This window comes from Rousettus aegyptiacus, unplaced genomic scaffold (assembly GCF_014176215.1).
Source record: "Rousettus aegyptiacus isolate mRouAeg1 unplaced genomic scaffold, mRouAeg1.p scaffold_m13_p_7, whole genome shotgun sequence".
NCBI classification, from domain to species: domain Eukaryota; kingdom Metazoa; phylum Chordata; class Mammalia; order Chiroptera; family Pteropodidae; genus Rousettus; species Rousettus aegyptiacus.
Window position 1 is genome coordinate 14,007,463 of NW_023416310.1, and position 17,073 is coordinate 14,024,535.

Below are 17,073 nucleotides of genomic sequence, written 5' to 3' on the forward strand. Positions count from 1 at the left end.
CAATGCAATTCCAATCAAAATCCTAGCAGGTACTTTTGTAGATATGGATGATTACAAAATTTATATGTAAATGCAAAGAAACTAGTACGGGCAAAATAATTTTGAAAGAAGAGAACTAAGTTGAAGAGGGTCACACTACCTGATTTCAAGCGTTACAACAAAAAAACAATCATTAAGACAGGGTGATACTGGTTTAAGTAAAGACATACAGATAACTGGAGATAGGAAATCCAGATAAGCACCCTACATATTTGGTCATCTGATTATTGACCAAGGTATTCAAAAGGGAAAAAGGACTCTTCTCAAGAAATTGTGCCAGGACATTTGGATATTCCTATGCAAAAATGAAAACAAAAACAAATGACTTAATCGTTACCTTACACTATATACAAAAGTTAACTTGAAAAGGATCACAGACCAAAATGTAAAAGCTAAACTACAAAATTTCCAGAAGAAAACAGGAGAAAATCTTTGTGATCTTGTGAGGAAAAGATTTCTTAGCTACAACACCAACAGTGTGATCTATAAAAAAAAAAAGACCTTGGACATCATCAAAATTAAGAATTTCTGCTCTTAGATAATGAAAAGTCAAACCATGGACAGGGAGAAAATATTTGAAAATCACAAATCTCATAAAAGGCTTGTATCCTAATATATAAAGAACTCTGAAACACAGTAATAAGAAAAACAATTCAAACGAAATGGGTAAAACATTTGAACAGGCACTTCACCAGAAGATATAGAGAAGGCAAATAAATACATAAAAGAAACTCAGTATCTTTGGTCATTAGGGGAATTACAAATTAAATCACAATGAGATAGCACTACACTCCTATCAGAATGTCTAAAATTAAAAAGACTGACCGTGAAAACTGGTTGGTAACTAGAACTTTCATATAATGCTGGTAGGAAAGCAAAATGGTATTACCACTTTGGGAAAAGTTTGACAGTTTCTTAAAAGGGAAACAAACATCCACCATATGGTCCAGGCAAACTGCTCTTCGTTCTTCGGTATTTGTCCAACAGAAATGAAACACATGTCTACATAAAGACCTGCAGATGAATGTTCATAGCAGCTTTATTCAAAACAGTCCTAAACTGGAAACAACTCAACTGTCCATTATTGGGTGGATAAACAAATTACAGTATATCTATATAGTGGACTAACACTCAGCAATAGGGAGGAACAAACTGCTGCCATATACAACGACATGGATGAATCTCAGAAGCATTATGCTAAACGAAAGACACAAAAAAACCACATACTAGAAATGTTCTATTGTATGACTGTGGTTGTGTTTACACCGCTATATACATTTGTAAAAATCCAAATTGTATTTTAAAAAGTGACAAATTTATTATTATGTAAATAACATCTTCATAATGCTGATTTTTAAGAAATTAAAGAGGGTGATGAACACACAATCTGGATAGTGATTTCCTTGGGTGAGGGGGAGCAGAGAAATTGTACACAGAAGTAACACATCAGCATATGACAATTATTAATATTCTCAGGTTAGTTATTTCACATGTGTTTATTATATTACTAAAACAGACACCAAAACATGAAGGTGGGTTATCATGGATAATGATACAGGTAATTTATGAACCAAATATAATGACTTGATTTAATTCTGTACACCTGTGTCCAAATTATAAAGTAAAAAAGGAATTGGGGTGATGTTGAAATGATTATTATAATTTTTAGAAAACTTCACTCTTCAGAATGTTGACTCTTAAGAGTTTGAGTTTCACTCTAATCAATATGCAAGATATTAACTCTTTAAGAAAGTAAATAATAAGACCCAACTCTAAGGCATGCTAACACTTACCCAGGGGGTCCACCAATTGGTCAACCAGTCCCATTTTCTTTGCTCTGTCTGCACGAATATTTCTACCAGTCAGCATCATGTCAAAAGCAGAAGGCAAACCCACCTAACAGGCAAGTAAGGATCAAATATCAGAGTAACAATTACAGTCAATGAATCATTCAACTGAGCAAAATAAGTACTAAAGTGAGAAAAGGCAAACCAAAATTTTTTTGCTATCTACTGATCAGTTATATTTTACATACTGATACACATTCAGGTAACTTTTGGGATTAGGAACCTTTGGCTGAAGCAAAAATGTCTTTATAACTCTTCTTTTAACTCAGTATGGAATTCATAAGGTAGAGAAATTATTTCATGTTTCCTAAAATTATGCATTTATGCTATTCAGAGTTTCTTTTCTATCATTTATAAAATATTTAAAATTCCTATACTGGTACTAGTGGAGACTCTAAGAAACCTTATAGTTTTGACAACGTCTTTAGAAAGAATTTTAGGCTTAATAAAAATAGAACTCAGCTAAGGGATTCTTATGTAGGTACTAGAAGAATGGCTCCTAGCAATAATCAAATATCAAGTATAATAAAATAAAAAATTCATCAATATTTTCTACACACATATAGGCTTATTCATTCTTTCAATAAATCCTGTTGACAATTCCTATGAAAGAATGTATACTATTTATTATCAGAAAACTAACACTATAAACCTTCCTATTTTTCTGTGCCCACCTCATATCAACTTTCCTCCACGAGTATTTCTACTGAGCCTTATTTTCACTGAGGAATCTATAGTGCCAGAAGCTGTGAGTTGAGCAGGCCCTCAAGTTTGATATTAAGATTGCTCTGTAGCCTTCAGGTCTGACTCTCATTCCTCTCTCCTTAAGAATTCAAGAGCCTGATGGGCCTCTTCTGGTTCTATAGAATACAACAATGATATCATCTAAATCAAGGAAAGGTCTGCCTTTTACATTTATCATGAAATATGACCTTTGAATCGAAAAACTGATAAGATGGCACCATGCAGAGAAGGAAAAGATTAAACTATAAGCTTCAGAGAGGTAAAACATGTATGTTATTTTCTTTATCCTTTTTCAGGGGCTAACAAAAGACCTTGATCAGTAATTTTGATCAAGGAATTAAAACGATAAAAATTGAATTGAAAAAACAAATACCAGGAATAAAAATGTTACTGATCCTATATACCTATATTTTATTTGGTTTCTACAATGAATACCCATATTATGCCTTTTGCACAAGAGGAAATAGATCTAAAGGGGCATATAGGTACTGAGGTTCTAAGGTTCACAATGAGGTTTTACACTCACCATTTTGGGCAGCCTTTGTGTGCCTCCTGCTCCTGGTAAGATCCCCAGTAAGACTTCAGGGGCACCTAATACTGTTTTTTTATCTTTCGTTGCTATTCTGTATTGGCATGAAATGGCAAGCTTCAAATAAATCAAAGAAAATTAGAATGTTAGCAAATGTAACTTTATAACATCTTAGGATCTGTGAGGGTCTAAAGATTACTTAAAAATCAGGAATGTAACCATTGGATAATCCATATTTCCTTAGGCTGCCATTTAATGCTTTCTACAATTTACCTTTCCAGACTTATTTCACACTTTCCCCCTAATTTATTGACCTTTTTTTAGGTTGCAGATCTCTTAAAAAAAAAAAAGTCTGCTAAAAGCTATGGAAGCTCTCAACAGAAAAATGCACACATGATTATATATGCACCCCAAGTTAAGAAGCTCTATACACTATAGAAACTCTCCTTTTCAATTAAGCAGGCCTCCTTATGATGTACTAATAGGCTCTGCTCATCCCTGTCTTGGCTCACAGCTTGCCTACGTGAAATGCTTTTTTCCCCACTGTTCTGGTTAATCAAATTGTGCCAATTTTTTAGGCCCTGGCACAGGTTTCCTTAATTAATATACATGAAAGAGTATAGCATAGAGCACGGCATGTAATAAATGAGCAATAAATGTTATTTTCTTCTCCTCTTCTTTTTTCCTACATGCTCCTGTCTAGTAAGCATCTCTCCTCTCAAATCTTCTATCATTTACCATCTTTACTACTCACAAAACACTTAAGTACGTGTTATCATATATAATAATATATAATGTTATATATTAAATTATGCTTTGTGTCTCAACTAGACTTAAACAGCTCAAGAGCATGGATCATGCTTCTGAATCTTTGCCCTGCAAACTTGAATCAGGTTTTTTGGACTGAAAGAGACCTAAGAGATCTAGTTCAAAACTTCTCAATTTATAAATGAAAACATCACACTTTGGTTCACATGCTCTGTGCCATGAGAATAAAGACTAAGACCTATTCAGAAGTTTGATAACTAAGAAGAGAACTCTTCTTAGGCAAAATAGTAGCCTACAAGTTTATAGTTGGTGAAGCCCACCAATGAGATAAATAGTGACTTTGGAATAAATCTCTACCTCAAGTCCTCCTCCTAAGCAGGATCCATTGATGGCAGCCACAACAGGCTTTGGGGACTTCTCAAGTTTCTCAAACATTCTCTGTCCTTCCTTTGAGAGCTCAGTTACCTCTTGAGAGGTCTTGCAAGCGGCTATCATGCTGCAGTAAACATGGAAGTGGAGAAAAAAATAAATAAAAGATGAAACTATAGCCTACTTTGTTAAATACCTCAACTACTACATCCTCATCCTATCATAGACCAGTATGTGGTAGTCAATCTTCAAAAACTCAGAAGTTGAAAAATGGTTCTGCCTCAGAAAGCACTAATATCACTGACATCAGCCCTCTATAAAGACTATTAAGTTTCTGGTTCCAGAGACCATGAAACAATACATGTTATATAATTTATTTTTACTTCTATAACACATCATTAGATCACAAAGATCTGTACATGAGAAAATCACCTTCCGGTAAATATTTTCACTATCACATTAAAGATTTTTCCTATGAGGTAGCTTTCAGATTAAACAGAAATCAAGATGGCAGAAGATAAAGCTTTCAATGCAACAGCATGGGTGGACCTAGAGGGTTTTAGGCTAAGTGAAATACATGAGACAGAGAGAGACAAATACTAAATGATCTCACTTATATGCGAAGTCTAAAGAACAAAATAAATGAACAAATAAAATGGAAACAGATTCCTAGATACAGAGAACAAACTGATGGTTGCCAGATGGGAGGGGGGCTGGAGGGCTGGGTGTAAAAGGTGAACAGATTAAGAAGTATAAATTGGTAGTTACAAAATAGTCATGGGGAACAAAGGGAGTATAGTCAATAATATTATAATAATTATGTATAGTGGCAGGTGGATACTAGCCTAAATAGGGAGATCACTTCGTAAGTTATAGAAATGTCTAACCATTATGCTGTACACCTGAAGCTAATATAACATAATATTAAATGTCAACTGTAACTGGGCAAAAAAAAAAAAAAACAAACTTTCAAGGTGTGATCTAAAACCTTAAATAGATGCCCTAATGCTTAAAAAAAGCTCTGTTATAATAACATTATAATCAATGTTCTTTAAATTTAGTTTGCTTCATTTGCTACTTAGTGTCTGCTCACATTTAAGCTGTGAATCTTGTACTTTTGACCAAAGAGAACTAGTCCTCTGTCATTTCATATGCTGGAAATTGCTTATCCAGCCTCATGAAAGCTGCAAGTATTCTCCTATGGATTTAGGTACTGACTGATAGGTATATCAGTGTCTCAACTAGGCTCAAATAACTGAACGAAGATAAAGCACTCGATATAATTTTGTTTTTTTCTAAAAATAAACATTATTCAGAATATTTAAAAATTTCTAGGGATTGGATTAAACATGGCAGTGTGAGAGATGTTCCCAGATCTCTCCCCTTGAAACAACAATAAGCTCAACACCTGAAACTCAACACAACACCCAAACTGCACACTGGCATGTCTTGAGCATGGGATCTGTGCATAAGAACTACCACAGGTCAGAACCCTGGGTGTCAGGCGGTGCACTGGGAGAAACAAAGAAGCCACCTCTTGTAGCCGGAGCTCCCTGTAGGAGGAGGGGGAGGGAAGAAGGAGCGGCGAGTTTCCTGAATAGCCCTGCCTGAGACTGCTGTGAGCTTCACATGGCCGGTGAATGTGCCCAATCATCAGGGGGCAAAAGGCAGAGAAATGGGGATGGCAGAAAAGCGGGGGCGGCAGAGAAACAGCTGATTTTTACTAGCCGCAGTTGCAAAACTGAGGCTGAGTGGCAGCCTCCAACTTCCAACCCAGAGGGCCCCTCCTCCCTTACCCACCGAGACAGAACGCCACAGAACCTCAGGGGAATCTGAGCAAACACTACCAAAACTGTCACTAACACTGACAGGACCTGAGATTGAAGATAGCGAGCACAATTAAACATCTATAAGGAAAAAAAAGACATTATTAATACTTTATATAAAGCACAGATCCAAGAGGCTTAGAACCAAATAGACCTTCTGGAGATAACACACTGCAAGAGTTGAAAAATGAAATAACAAGCTTGGGAGATAGAGTCGATCAAACGGACAAAAGGATCAGTGATACTGAAGACAGAAATCTAGAAGTAAATAAGAAAGGAGAAGAGAGAAACTGAAGAATGAAAAATAATGAAAGAGAAATACAAGAACTAGCTGATAGCATCAGGAGAGGAAACATAAGAATGGGAATTCTCGAAAAAGAAAAGGAGTAGGGATTAGAAGGCATTTTCAGACAAAAGTTGACAAGAATTTCCCAAATCTAAAGAATGAGCTGGAGCTTGGAATTCAAGAAGTCAATAGAACACCCAATTACCTCAACCCAAAAAGGCCTTCACTTAGACACATCATATCAAAATTATCAAAGATCAACGACAAAGATAGAATTCTACGGGCAGCCAGGGAAAAGAAGACAGTAACCTATAAAAGAAAATCCATTAGATTATTGTTGGTCTTTTCAGCACAAACCTTACAAGCCAGAAAAGAGTGGAATCAAATATTCAAACTATTAAATGAAGGAACTACCAGCCAAGAATAATGTTTCCAGTTAAGCTCTCCTTTAGATACAAAGGAGAAATAAAGATCTTTCCAGAGATACAAAAATTAAGGGAATTCTCCACTATGAGGCCTACACTACAGGAAATTCTGAAAGAGGTCAGCTCACAGAAAACAAAATGACAAAAAAAAAAAAATGCACAATTAGGAGTAAGGTGACTAGCAGGCTGATAAAAACAGAAGAGTGCAACTCCTACAAGGAACAGGGCATTATAAGCTTAAAATAAGAAGAGATTTGCCATAGCAAGATAGTAATGAACATTCGGCATACATAGGGACAAATTGAGACAATGACTAAAAAGGGGAGGATTTGAAGATCCAAATTCACAAAGGGAAATGGAGATAAGGCCCGGACTGTATATATACAACTATCCTTTTCATATTTGTAATGGTAACCAGGGGCCAAAGATTTAGAACCAAAGTATACAACATAAAACAAGAAGGACCAGAGGGAAAACCCATGAAAACTAACCAAAATAAAGAAAACAGAAGCACAAGGACAAGGAAGCAATGGAAACACTGAGTTACCAGAAAGCAAAAGATAAAATGGCTATAAGAAGACCTCATATTTTAATAATCGCCCTAAATGTAAATGGACTGAACTCACCAATAAAAGGGCACAGAGTTGCAGACTGGATCAAAAAACAAAACCCAACCATATGCTGCTTACAGGAGACATATCTCAGTTTCAAAGATAAATACAGACTTAAAGTGAGGTGGCTCCATAGTATAGTGGTCAGCATGTCTGCTTTACATGCAGAAGGTCCTGGGTTCATGCCCCAGGTAGAGTCACGGACCATACCCCAGGTGCACCAAGCCCCGGGTGTGCCACACCCCCCGGGTGCACCAGGCTGCTCAAGTGTGCGGGTGGTGCCAGGTCCTAGGTGCATACTGCGAGCAGGAGTAGATGCCCTGCTTTCAAAGATCCAGGTCTTAAGGAGAAATGGCAACACTATAGGTCAGGGGTGGAAGTGGAGGCGGGGGGAGGGAGGGTGGAGATTAAACAGGGGGAAAAAATATATAGACTCAAAGTGAAAGGGTGGAAAATAATATTTCCAGCAAATGGTATTCAGAGAAAAGTGGGAGTAGCAGTACTAATATTGGAGGAAATAGACTTCAAAATCAAAAAGGTAAAGAAAGATACTGAGGGACACTTCATAATAATAAAGGGAATCATGCACCAAGAAGATATAACACTTATTAATATCTATGCTTCCAATCAGGGAGCTCTGAAATATATAAAGCAAAACCTACAGAACTAAAGGGAGAAACAGACCAAAACACTATCACAGTAGGGGACCTAAATACCCCACTGTCAGATATGGACAGATCATCTAAACAGAAGATCAATAAGGAAATAACATCCTTAAATGATACATTAGACCAGCTGGACATAATTCCATCCCAAAACAACTGATTATACATTCTTCTCTAGTGCACATGGAACATTTCGAAGGATTGACCACACACTGGGACATAGAGATAGCCTCAACAACTATAAGAGGGTTGAAATCATACCAACCATATTCTCTGATCATAATGCTTTGAAACTAGAGATCAACTGTAAAAAGAAAGCAGAAAGAACCAGAAATAAATGGAGATTAAATAACATACTACTGAAGAATAACTGAGTGAGAAGAAATAAAAAGGGAGATCAAAAGACTATTAAAAGAAACTGAAGAAAATATAAAGAAATGGAAAGAAATGAACAGTAATGAGAGTACAACATATCAAAACTTTTGGAACATGGCAAAAACAGTCATAAGAGGAAAGTTCATATCATTACAGGCCTAGTTCAAAAACAAGATCTAGCCCAAATAAACAACCTAACACTTTATCATAAAAAATTAGAAAAAGAACAAATGCAGCCTAAAGTCAGCAGAAGAAAATAAATCATCAAAATTAGAGAATACATGAAATTGAAAACAAAAAAATAGAAAAAATAAATGCAATGAAGAGCTGTTTTTTTGAGAAGGTTAATAAAATTGGCAAATCCCTGGCTAGACTCACTAAAGAAAAAAGAGAAAAGACACAAATAAACAAAATCAGGGACGAAAGAGGGGAAATTACGACAGACACCGCAGAAATACAAAGGATCATACAAGAATACCATGAAAAAGTATAGAACACCAAATTCAATAACCTAGAAGAAATGGACCAGTACTTAGAAAAATAAAACCTTCCTAGACTGAATAAAGAACTGGAAAATCTAAATAGACCAATCAGCAGTATGAAAATTGAAACAATCATCAAAAATCTACTAAAAAGTTAAAGTCCAGGACCAGATGGCTTCATCAGTGAATTTCACCAAACATTCAAAGAAGATATAATACCTGCTCTCCTCAAACTCTTCCAAAAAATAGAAGAGGAGGCAATACTTTCCAACTCATTTTGAGGCCAATATTACCTTGATACCAAAACCTGGTAAAGATAACACAAAAAAAGAAAACTACAGACCAATATCTCTCATGAACACAGATGCAAAAATCCTAAATAAGATACTAGCGCTCTCAAGATAGCAACATATTAAAAAGCTTATATACCATAATCAAGTGGGCTTCATCCCAGGGGCAGAGGGGATGGTTCGACATATACAAATCAATCAATGTGATACACCACATAAACAAATTAAAAAATAAGAATCATATGGTCATATCAATAGACTCAGAAAAAGCCTTCAACAAGACACAGCACCCACGTATGATCAAAACGCTTAACAAAATTGGTATAGAAAGAAAGTACCTTAACACAATAAAGTCCTCCGCCAACATTATACTTAATGGTGAAAAACTAAAAACCTTCCCTCTAAGATCAGGAACAAGGCAAGGCTGTCCACTATTGCCACTGTTATTCAACATAATATTGGAGGTCTTAGTGAGTACAATCGGGCAAGAGAAAGATATAAAAGGCATCCAAATAGGAAACAAAGAAGTCCAACTATCACTATTTGCTAATGACATGATTCTCTATATAGAAAACCCTAAAGACTCCACTAGAACACTACTAGAAACGATAAGCAAATACAGTAAAGTCTCTGGATACAAAATCAATATTCAAAAATCCATAGCATTCCTATACTTTAATAATGAAGTGTCAGAAAAAGAAGTGGAAAAAATAATTCCTTTTGCGATTGCAACTAAAGAAATAAAATACCTAGGAATAAATCTAACAAAACATGTTTAGGACTTATATAATGAAAACTATAAGATCCTATTAAAATAAACTGAAGAAGATACGAAGAAATGGAAAGATATTCTGTGTCCTAGGACTGGAAGAATCGACATAGTTAAAATGACCTTATTCTCTAAAGCATTATACAGATTTAATGCAATCCCCATCAAAATTCCATAGGTATTCTTTAAAGTGACAGAACAAAAAAACACGGATTTGTATGAAAGCACAAAAGACCCCAAACTGCCAAAGCCATCCTGAGAAAAAAGAATGAGGCTGGAGGTATCACTCTGCTTGACTTCAAATTATACTATGAAGTGACAGTAATCAAAATGGCATGGTATTGGCAGGAAAAGACACACAAACCAGTGGAACAGAATCGAGAGTCCAGAAATAAACCCATATTTATATGGGCAAATAATTTTCGACAAAAATGCCAAAAATATACAGTGGAGAAAGGAAAGCCTCTTCAGTAAGTGGTGCTGGGAAAACTGGAAAACCACCAGCAAAAGAATGAAACTAGACTGTTGTCTATCACCATACACCAAATTAATTCAAAATGGATTAAGGTCCTCAATATAAGACCTGAAACAATAAAATGCATAGAAGAAAACATAGGAACTAAACTCAAGGACCTTGGGCTTAAAGAGGATTTTATGAATTTGACCTCAAAGGCAAGGGAAGTAAGAGCAAAAATAAATGGATGGGACTACATCAAACTAAAAAGCTTCTGCTCAGCAAAAGAAACCATCAACAAGGTAAAGAGACAACCATCCGAATGGGAAAATATATTTGCAAGCCACACTTCTGATAAGGACCTAATATCCAAAATATACAAAGAACTCATACGAAGACTTGATAACAACAAAAAATCCCCACACAATCCAATCAAAAATGGGCAGAAGACCTGAATAGACACTTCTCCCTAGAGTACCTACAAATAGTCAACAAATATATGAAAAGATGCTCAATATCGCTAGCTATTAGGGAAATACAAATCGAAACCACAATGAGATATCATCTCACACCTGTCAGAATGGCTATAATCAACAGGACGAGTAATAACAAATGTTGGAGAGGATGCGGAGAAATAGGAACCCTCATACACTGCTGGTGGGACTGCAAATTGGTACAGCCGCTATGGAAAACAATATGGAGGTTTTTCAAAAAACTAAGAATTGACCTACTATATGATCCAGCAATCCCTCTACTGGGTATTTACCACAAAGACTTGAAAACCCACATCCGAAAAGGTATTTGCACACCGATGTTCATAGCAGCATTATTCACAGTGGCCAGGACATGGAAACAACCGAAGTGTCCTACGATAGATGATTGGCTAAAGAAGGTGTGGTGCATATACACAATGGAATATTACTCGGCCATAAGAAGAGATGAAATACTGCCATTTTCAACAGCATGGATGGACCTTGAAATAATCATACTAAGTGAAATAAGCCAAACAGAAATGTTTGAAAATCACATGGCATCACACATGTGGGATATAAACCTAAAAGCAACAAATGAACAGGACAAACAAATGAACAGGACAAAAGACACATGGACATGGGCAATGGACTAGTGGTTACCAGAAGGGAGGAAGGAAGGGGGAGGGGAAAATAAAAAAATGCTAAAAAAAAAAAAAAAAGTATATATAGTATGAAAAAATAAACTGACATTTAAAAAAATAATTTCTAATTATATAATAGAAAAGGTATACAATGTGAAAAAAGCTTTAAAATATACAAACACCTTAGGTACAAATTATTAAGTCTATAATATTGGCTATCATTGCCCAAAGGACGAAGAATAAATACTCATATTTTGACAATTAATAAATGTTAAGATTTTAACCCATTAAATTAACACTAAGATATCACTTCTCCTCCTTACATATGCTTTAATGCAGTGGTCACCAACCTTTTTGGCACCAGGGACCGGTGCTCCTATGAGAATCTAATGCCTGATGAGCTGAGGTAGAGCTGAGATGGTGATGCTAGTACTGGGGAGTGGCTGTAAACACAGATGAAGGTTCACTTCCTTGCTGGCTATTCACCTCCTGTGTGGCCTGGTTCCTACCAGGCTACAGACCAGTCTCAGTTGGTCTGTGGCCTGGAGTTTGGGGACTCTTGCTTTAAAGAATTATAAATGAGTTTTATATGTATACATTCTATCATTTTAAAAAAGAAAATTATTAGTTACATTAGTAAAGTTCCCTCTGACAGCCTCTTCAAGTCCTATTAGCCTCTTCATTTATCTTCAACCATTTTCATGTGTGTAGTATATTCTTCCAGACCAACTACATACTGTATTAACGAATAATATAAAGAAGTATTTCATGTATGGTTTAAAAAGCTTTATATAAAAACATTCTGTAACTTGCTCTTTTTTTAACTTTACATTATGTTTTTGAGCTCCAACACTGTTATAATCTAGTAATTCCTTTTAACTGTTTTGCAGTATTTTATGTGAAATTGTGAGCGTTCCACATTTTACTTATCTATTCCCTAATGACTGACATTTAGCTTGTTTTAAATTATTCATTATTTTAAACTACACAGGAATGAACATCTTTGTACATGGGTCCTTAAACACAAAGAGTAGGATTTCTCTAACATGTACCTAGAGGAGGCATCACTGGATTTTATGAATGTATTTTCAGTTTTACTGAATGCTGCCAAATTCCTCTCCAAAGTGGCTGTACCAATTGGCATTCCATTCCTACTAGTAATATATTAACTGTCATTTCCCCAAGTCCTTGCTAACATATTTTTAAACTTTTAAATGGCATCTCATTCTTAGTTCAATTTTATAGTATTTTTTATTCTACTTAATAGGAATTTGAACTGCTTTCAACTTCTTTAAGGAAAGGTTATATTTAGTTTTACATGGCTTATGCAAAAAACTCCTTTTTTTAAAATCAACTTTATTAAAACTTACTTGATATCAGCACCAGCAATAAAGCAGCCTGGCTTTGAGGAGATAAGGACAGCACTTCTGATTTGATCGCTAGCCCAGATTTCATTCATTACTTCTGTGAATTCTGACTGCAGTTCTTTACTCAGTACATTTACCTGCCAAAGGGAAATAACATGTAAATCTAAAGGTTTCAATTTGAAGTATCATAATTGCAAATCACCATCAGATGCTATCTGATTGTAAGAAATATGTTTATCATAAAAGGTATACTGTTAAAAACAAGAAAGAGAGGCAGGGAAAAAATCGAATACCCAGTGCTTTCTATTTAGTCAGTTTTGGCCAACTATAAGCATCCTTCCTTTTGAAAACAGGTCTACTCAAAGGAGGAACTTGGGGTCATATTCCTAAGAGTTTGAATCATATGCAGGCTACAAATAAGTCTATAAACATTTTCTGGCATTGAAAAAAATTGTATGATTTTTAAGGAAAAAGATGAATCAAAATTAGACATATGGTATGATCTTAATTTCATAAATACTGTTTGTTGAAACTGGATTAAATGTTAAAAGTGGTTATCCTTTGGTTTGGAGTATAAATGGTTGTTACTTTTTTCTTTAACATTTTAAAATTTCCTACTATAGGCATGTGTTACTTTAGTAGTTAGGAGAAAAATGTTCAACTTAGAAAATTCTGAAAAAAATATCTTAAGTTTGAATCATTGGTTAGTGGGTCCCTGGGTTTATTCGAGAGGGGGACTATCTCTTATTTTTCTAATTTTATGATAGTTGTTACTTGCTCCTATCTAGGTCCTCCTAGATCTCCACTAACAAGACTTCTGAAACACAAAACCTTTACAACAATTTTAGATAGGGGAAAAGCATGAGCCCCTGCAATAAAGCTCTTCTTGACAAAAGACTGGATTAATATTGCATGTATGGTCTCTTTGCTGCATCTACTGCGAGAATGAAGACCATTCTCAGCAATCAGACTGTCAACATCCCAGAAAATGTGGATATCACTGTGAAGGGAAACTCAGTTATTGAGAAGGGCCCCAGAGGCACCCTGTGGCAGGACTTCAATCATATCAATGTAGAACTCAGTCTCCTTGGAAAGAAAAAGAAGAGGCTCCGGGTTTACAAATGGTGGGGAAACAGAAAGGAACTGGCTACTGTTCGCACTATCTGTAATCATGTACAGAACATGATCAAGGGTTTTATGTTGGGCTTTCATTACAAGATGCGGCCTGTGTATGCTCACTTCCCCATCAATGCCGTTATTCAGGAGAATGGTTCTCTTGTTGAAATTCAAAATTTCTTGGGTGAGAAATACATCCACAGGGTTCAGATGAGGTCAGGTGTTGCTTATTCAGTATCTCAAGCCCAGAAAGATGAGTTAATTCTTGAAGGAAATGACATTGAATTTTTATCCAATTCAGCTGCTTTGATTCAATAAGCCACAACAGTGAAAAACAAGGATATCAGAAAGTTTTTGGATGGTATTTATGTTTCTGAAAAAGGAACAGTTCAGTAGACTGATGAATAAGGTCAAAGTTGTCCAGTTATAGAAACGCCAAGATGTTGGATGAGTCCTCAGACTTAACTATGATATTTTAAAGATGCAATAAAAATTGTGTATTGAAAAAAAAAAAAAAAACTGCATGTTTGCCGAAGTTACCAAAAACAAATGAAGGTCCACTGTGAACAGAACTTGATCTCCAATATGTGAACTGCATCCAGTCAGGTCCCTCATAAAGCCGAACAACCACATTCAAGCTGGCTAACTTATGAATGAAGACTTGTGTTGCGCAGGCAATGAAGAAACCGGATTCAATAACCTCACAAGTAGGTCAGTTTTGCTTCTTATAAACAAAGCTGGTACAAATAAGTCACTAATAAGTGAATGTAGTTACTAAAAATAACCTGTAGCAAGTTAAAGTAGGTACCTTTGAATTTGGTGAGTTAATTCGAATAACTGCCACATCTCCTTTGACTCCATAGTTAATATGGGTTCTGGCTAAAAAGAGAAGGAAAATTTATTTGTAAACATGTTTACTACTAAATAAATGTAAAAAGCAATATAAGCATATTGACAAGAAATTAAACTTACTCAGCGAAGCAGAGGATACTGTAAAGTTGCGGCAAATATAACCTAAAAAAAAAAAGGTATTTCAAAATTAATTATTTTACAAAACAATTCCTGTAGTACCTGTTATATACGACAAAGCTGGAATTTATAACAACAAAAAACAAAATTAAAACAATGTGTTCCAAGCCATTATTGTGACCACTAACATATTTTTTTTTGTTTCGATTATCAGGTCATATGATTAATTGGATACTAAATGTGGCAGTTAGAAGAATGTCCCCTCAAAGATGTCCACGTCCTCAGCAACTGTGAATATGTTACGTTATATGGCAAAGGGGAATTAAGGTTGCAAATGGAATTAAGGTTACTAGTTCACTGTCCTTAATATATGGAGATTTCCTAGGTTATCCAGTTGGGCCCAATGTAATCACGAAGGGAAAGAGAGAGGCAAGAGAACCAGAGAGATGGCAGCCTGAGAAGGACTTGGTCCCATTCTGCTGGCTTTGAAGAAGTCAAGAAATGCAGGCAGGCTCTAGAAGCTAGAAAAGGCAAGAAAATGGAGTTTTCCTTAGAGCATCCAGAATGAACACAGTTCTGCCAACGCCTTTGATTTTAGTCCATTGAGGCTCATTTCTGATATCCACAACTGTAAGAGAATAAATTTGTATTGTTTCAGACACTAAATTTGTAGAGATTTGTTACGGCAGAAATAGGAAATGTATATACTAAGAAGAAGTAATCTACAAAGCAATTCATGACAGTTCAAATGGATTCCGAACATATCTCAACCGTGTTCTTCGATCATATTCTTTTACATTTTTTATAGTGAGATGGAGTTTCCAGTGTTATCAAAAGCAAAATCAAGGGGCACTAGTGACTATCATAAATAAAACTGTCACACTTAGCTATTTTAATTATTTCTAACTGAAATAGACTATACTGCACTCCACCTAGAATACACCTACTCTGGGAATAACAGAGACCAACTATTCTCCTTCCTCCTTCCCAACCACTTCACTACTTGAGGCTCTCCAGCATAATGACCTTTCTGAGCATATGCCATAAGAGAAATCCCAATAGAGGGTCTTTCAATCTGAACTCTGGATAGAAGGTAAGGAACATTGGGAAATTCTAGGCAAAAATTCCAGGTTTGTTCTGGCCATTACCATACCTCCTTTTTAACATTAATAACATCATGCTCTAGATAGTAACCAAGCTGCTCTGGAGACTAGCACAGGGTCAATATCCCTCAACTACAACTTCTAATCTTTTTTTAAAATACCCTCCTCTATCTTCCCTTTATTCATGATTCACCTCAAACTATATCTCCTATGCACCTCTTTAACTCCTTACTTCTCCCTGCACACATCTTCCAAATCTTGTCCAATTATCTTATGAAAAGGTTTTCTTTCTTTGGTTCTAAAAATCCCTTCATACTTGACAACTATAATGGTTGTCACGAAACACATGAAACACTTGTACCAGGAAAAGGCATAAGTTTTAAAGTAATATTAAACATAACAAAGAACTAGCACTTAAATAATATCCAGTGGTTCCTTCATGTATCTCCTCTAATTATACTAGCTTTACCCAAATATTACCTAGTTCTTATTACTAGCATTAAAACTTTTTTATTTCTAATTTTCACCAAAATATACTGTATTTGGGCTACATTAGGGGCTGTACGGTTTTGGAATCCACGAACACAACTTAGGAGAATATGCAGTGCTTGCCTAATCTAGGAGTGCTATTATTTAAATTTTAAAAAAGTTAAAACCACTAGCCACCTTTCAGTGACTAGATTTTGTGACAACCTGTTTTTCTCTGTGCCTACTCTCATTCTCTATATCCCAACTTCAACTGATCCGGGCATGTCAAACTTTGCCTTAGCATGCAATGATAATCAAGTTCAATGAACAAAATCAAACCCTTTTGGTCATTTTATGTCGTGGTGGTATTCAAAATGCAATTTTAAACATCGACTCTATCAAAAGTACTTTCTACGTGATTTAGAAACAGACCTTAGAAATATATCCACTTTTCAAG

General features: G+C 35.6%; 2 protein-coding genes across 2 annotated transcripts in view; one reads left to right on the forward strand and one right to left on the reverse strand.

Moving 5' to 3' along the window:
* Nucleotides 1-17,073, reverse strand: part of HADHA (hydroxyacyl-CoA dehydrogenase trifunctional multienzyme complex subunit alpha) — a 39,572-nt gene that overhangs the window by 17,913 nt on the left and 4,586 nt on the right. The window contains exons 2-7 of the mRNA XM_036224065.1: nt 15,049-15,090; nt 14,885-14,955; nt 12,964-13,097; nt 4,285-4,423; nt 3,157-3,276; nt 1,833-1,935 (exon numbers count right to left, since the gene is read on the reverse strand). Coding sequence (XP_036079958.1) covers nt 1,833-1,935; nt 3,157-3,276; nt 4,285-4,423; nt 12,964-13,097; nt 14,885-14,955; nt 15,049-15,090 — 609 coding nt within the window. The remainder of the gene's footprint in view (nt 1-1,832; nt 1,936-3,156; nt 3,277-4,284; nt 4,424-12,963; nt 13,098-14,884; nt 14,956-15,048; nt 15,091-17,073) is intronic.
* On the forward strand, nt 13,677-14,593 carry LOC107505208 (60S ribosomal protein L9-like). Its single transcript, XM_036224067.1, has one exon. The coding sequence runs from the start codon at nt 13,873-13,875 to the stop codon at nt 14,392-14,394; it is 522 nt and encodes a 173-aa protein (XP_036079960.1). The 5' UTR covers nt 13,677-13,872; the 3' UTR covers nt 14,395-14,593.

Coding starts and splice junctions, on each gene's coding strand:
- LOC107505208 (XM_036224067.1), top strand. CDS start 13,873: ATGTATGGTCTCTTTGCTGCATCTACTGCGAGAATGAAGACCATTCTC.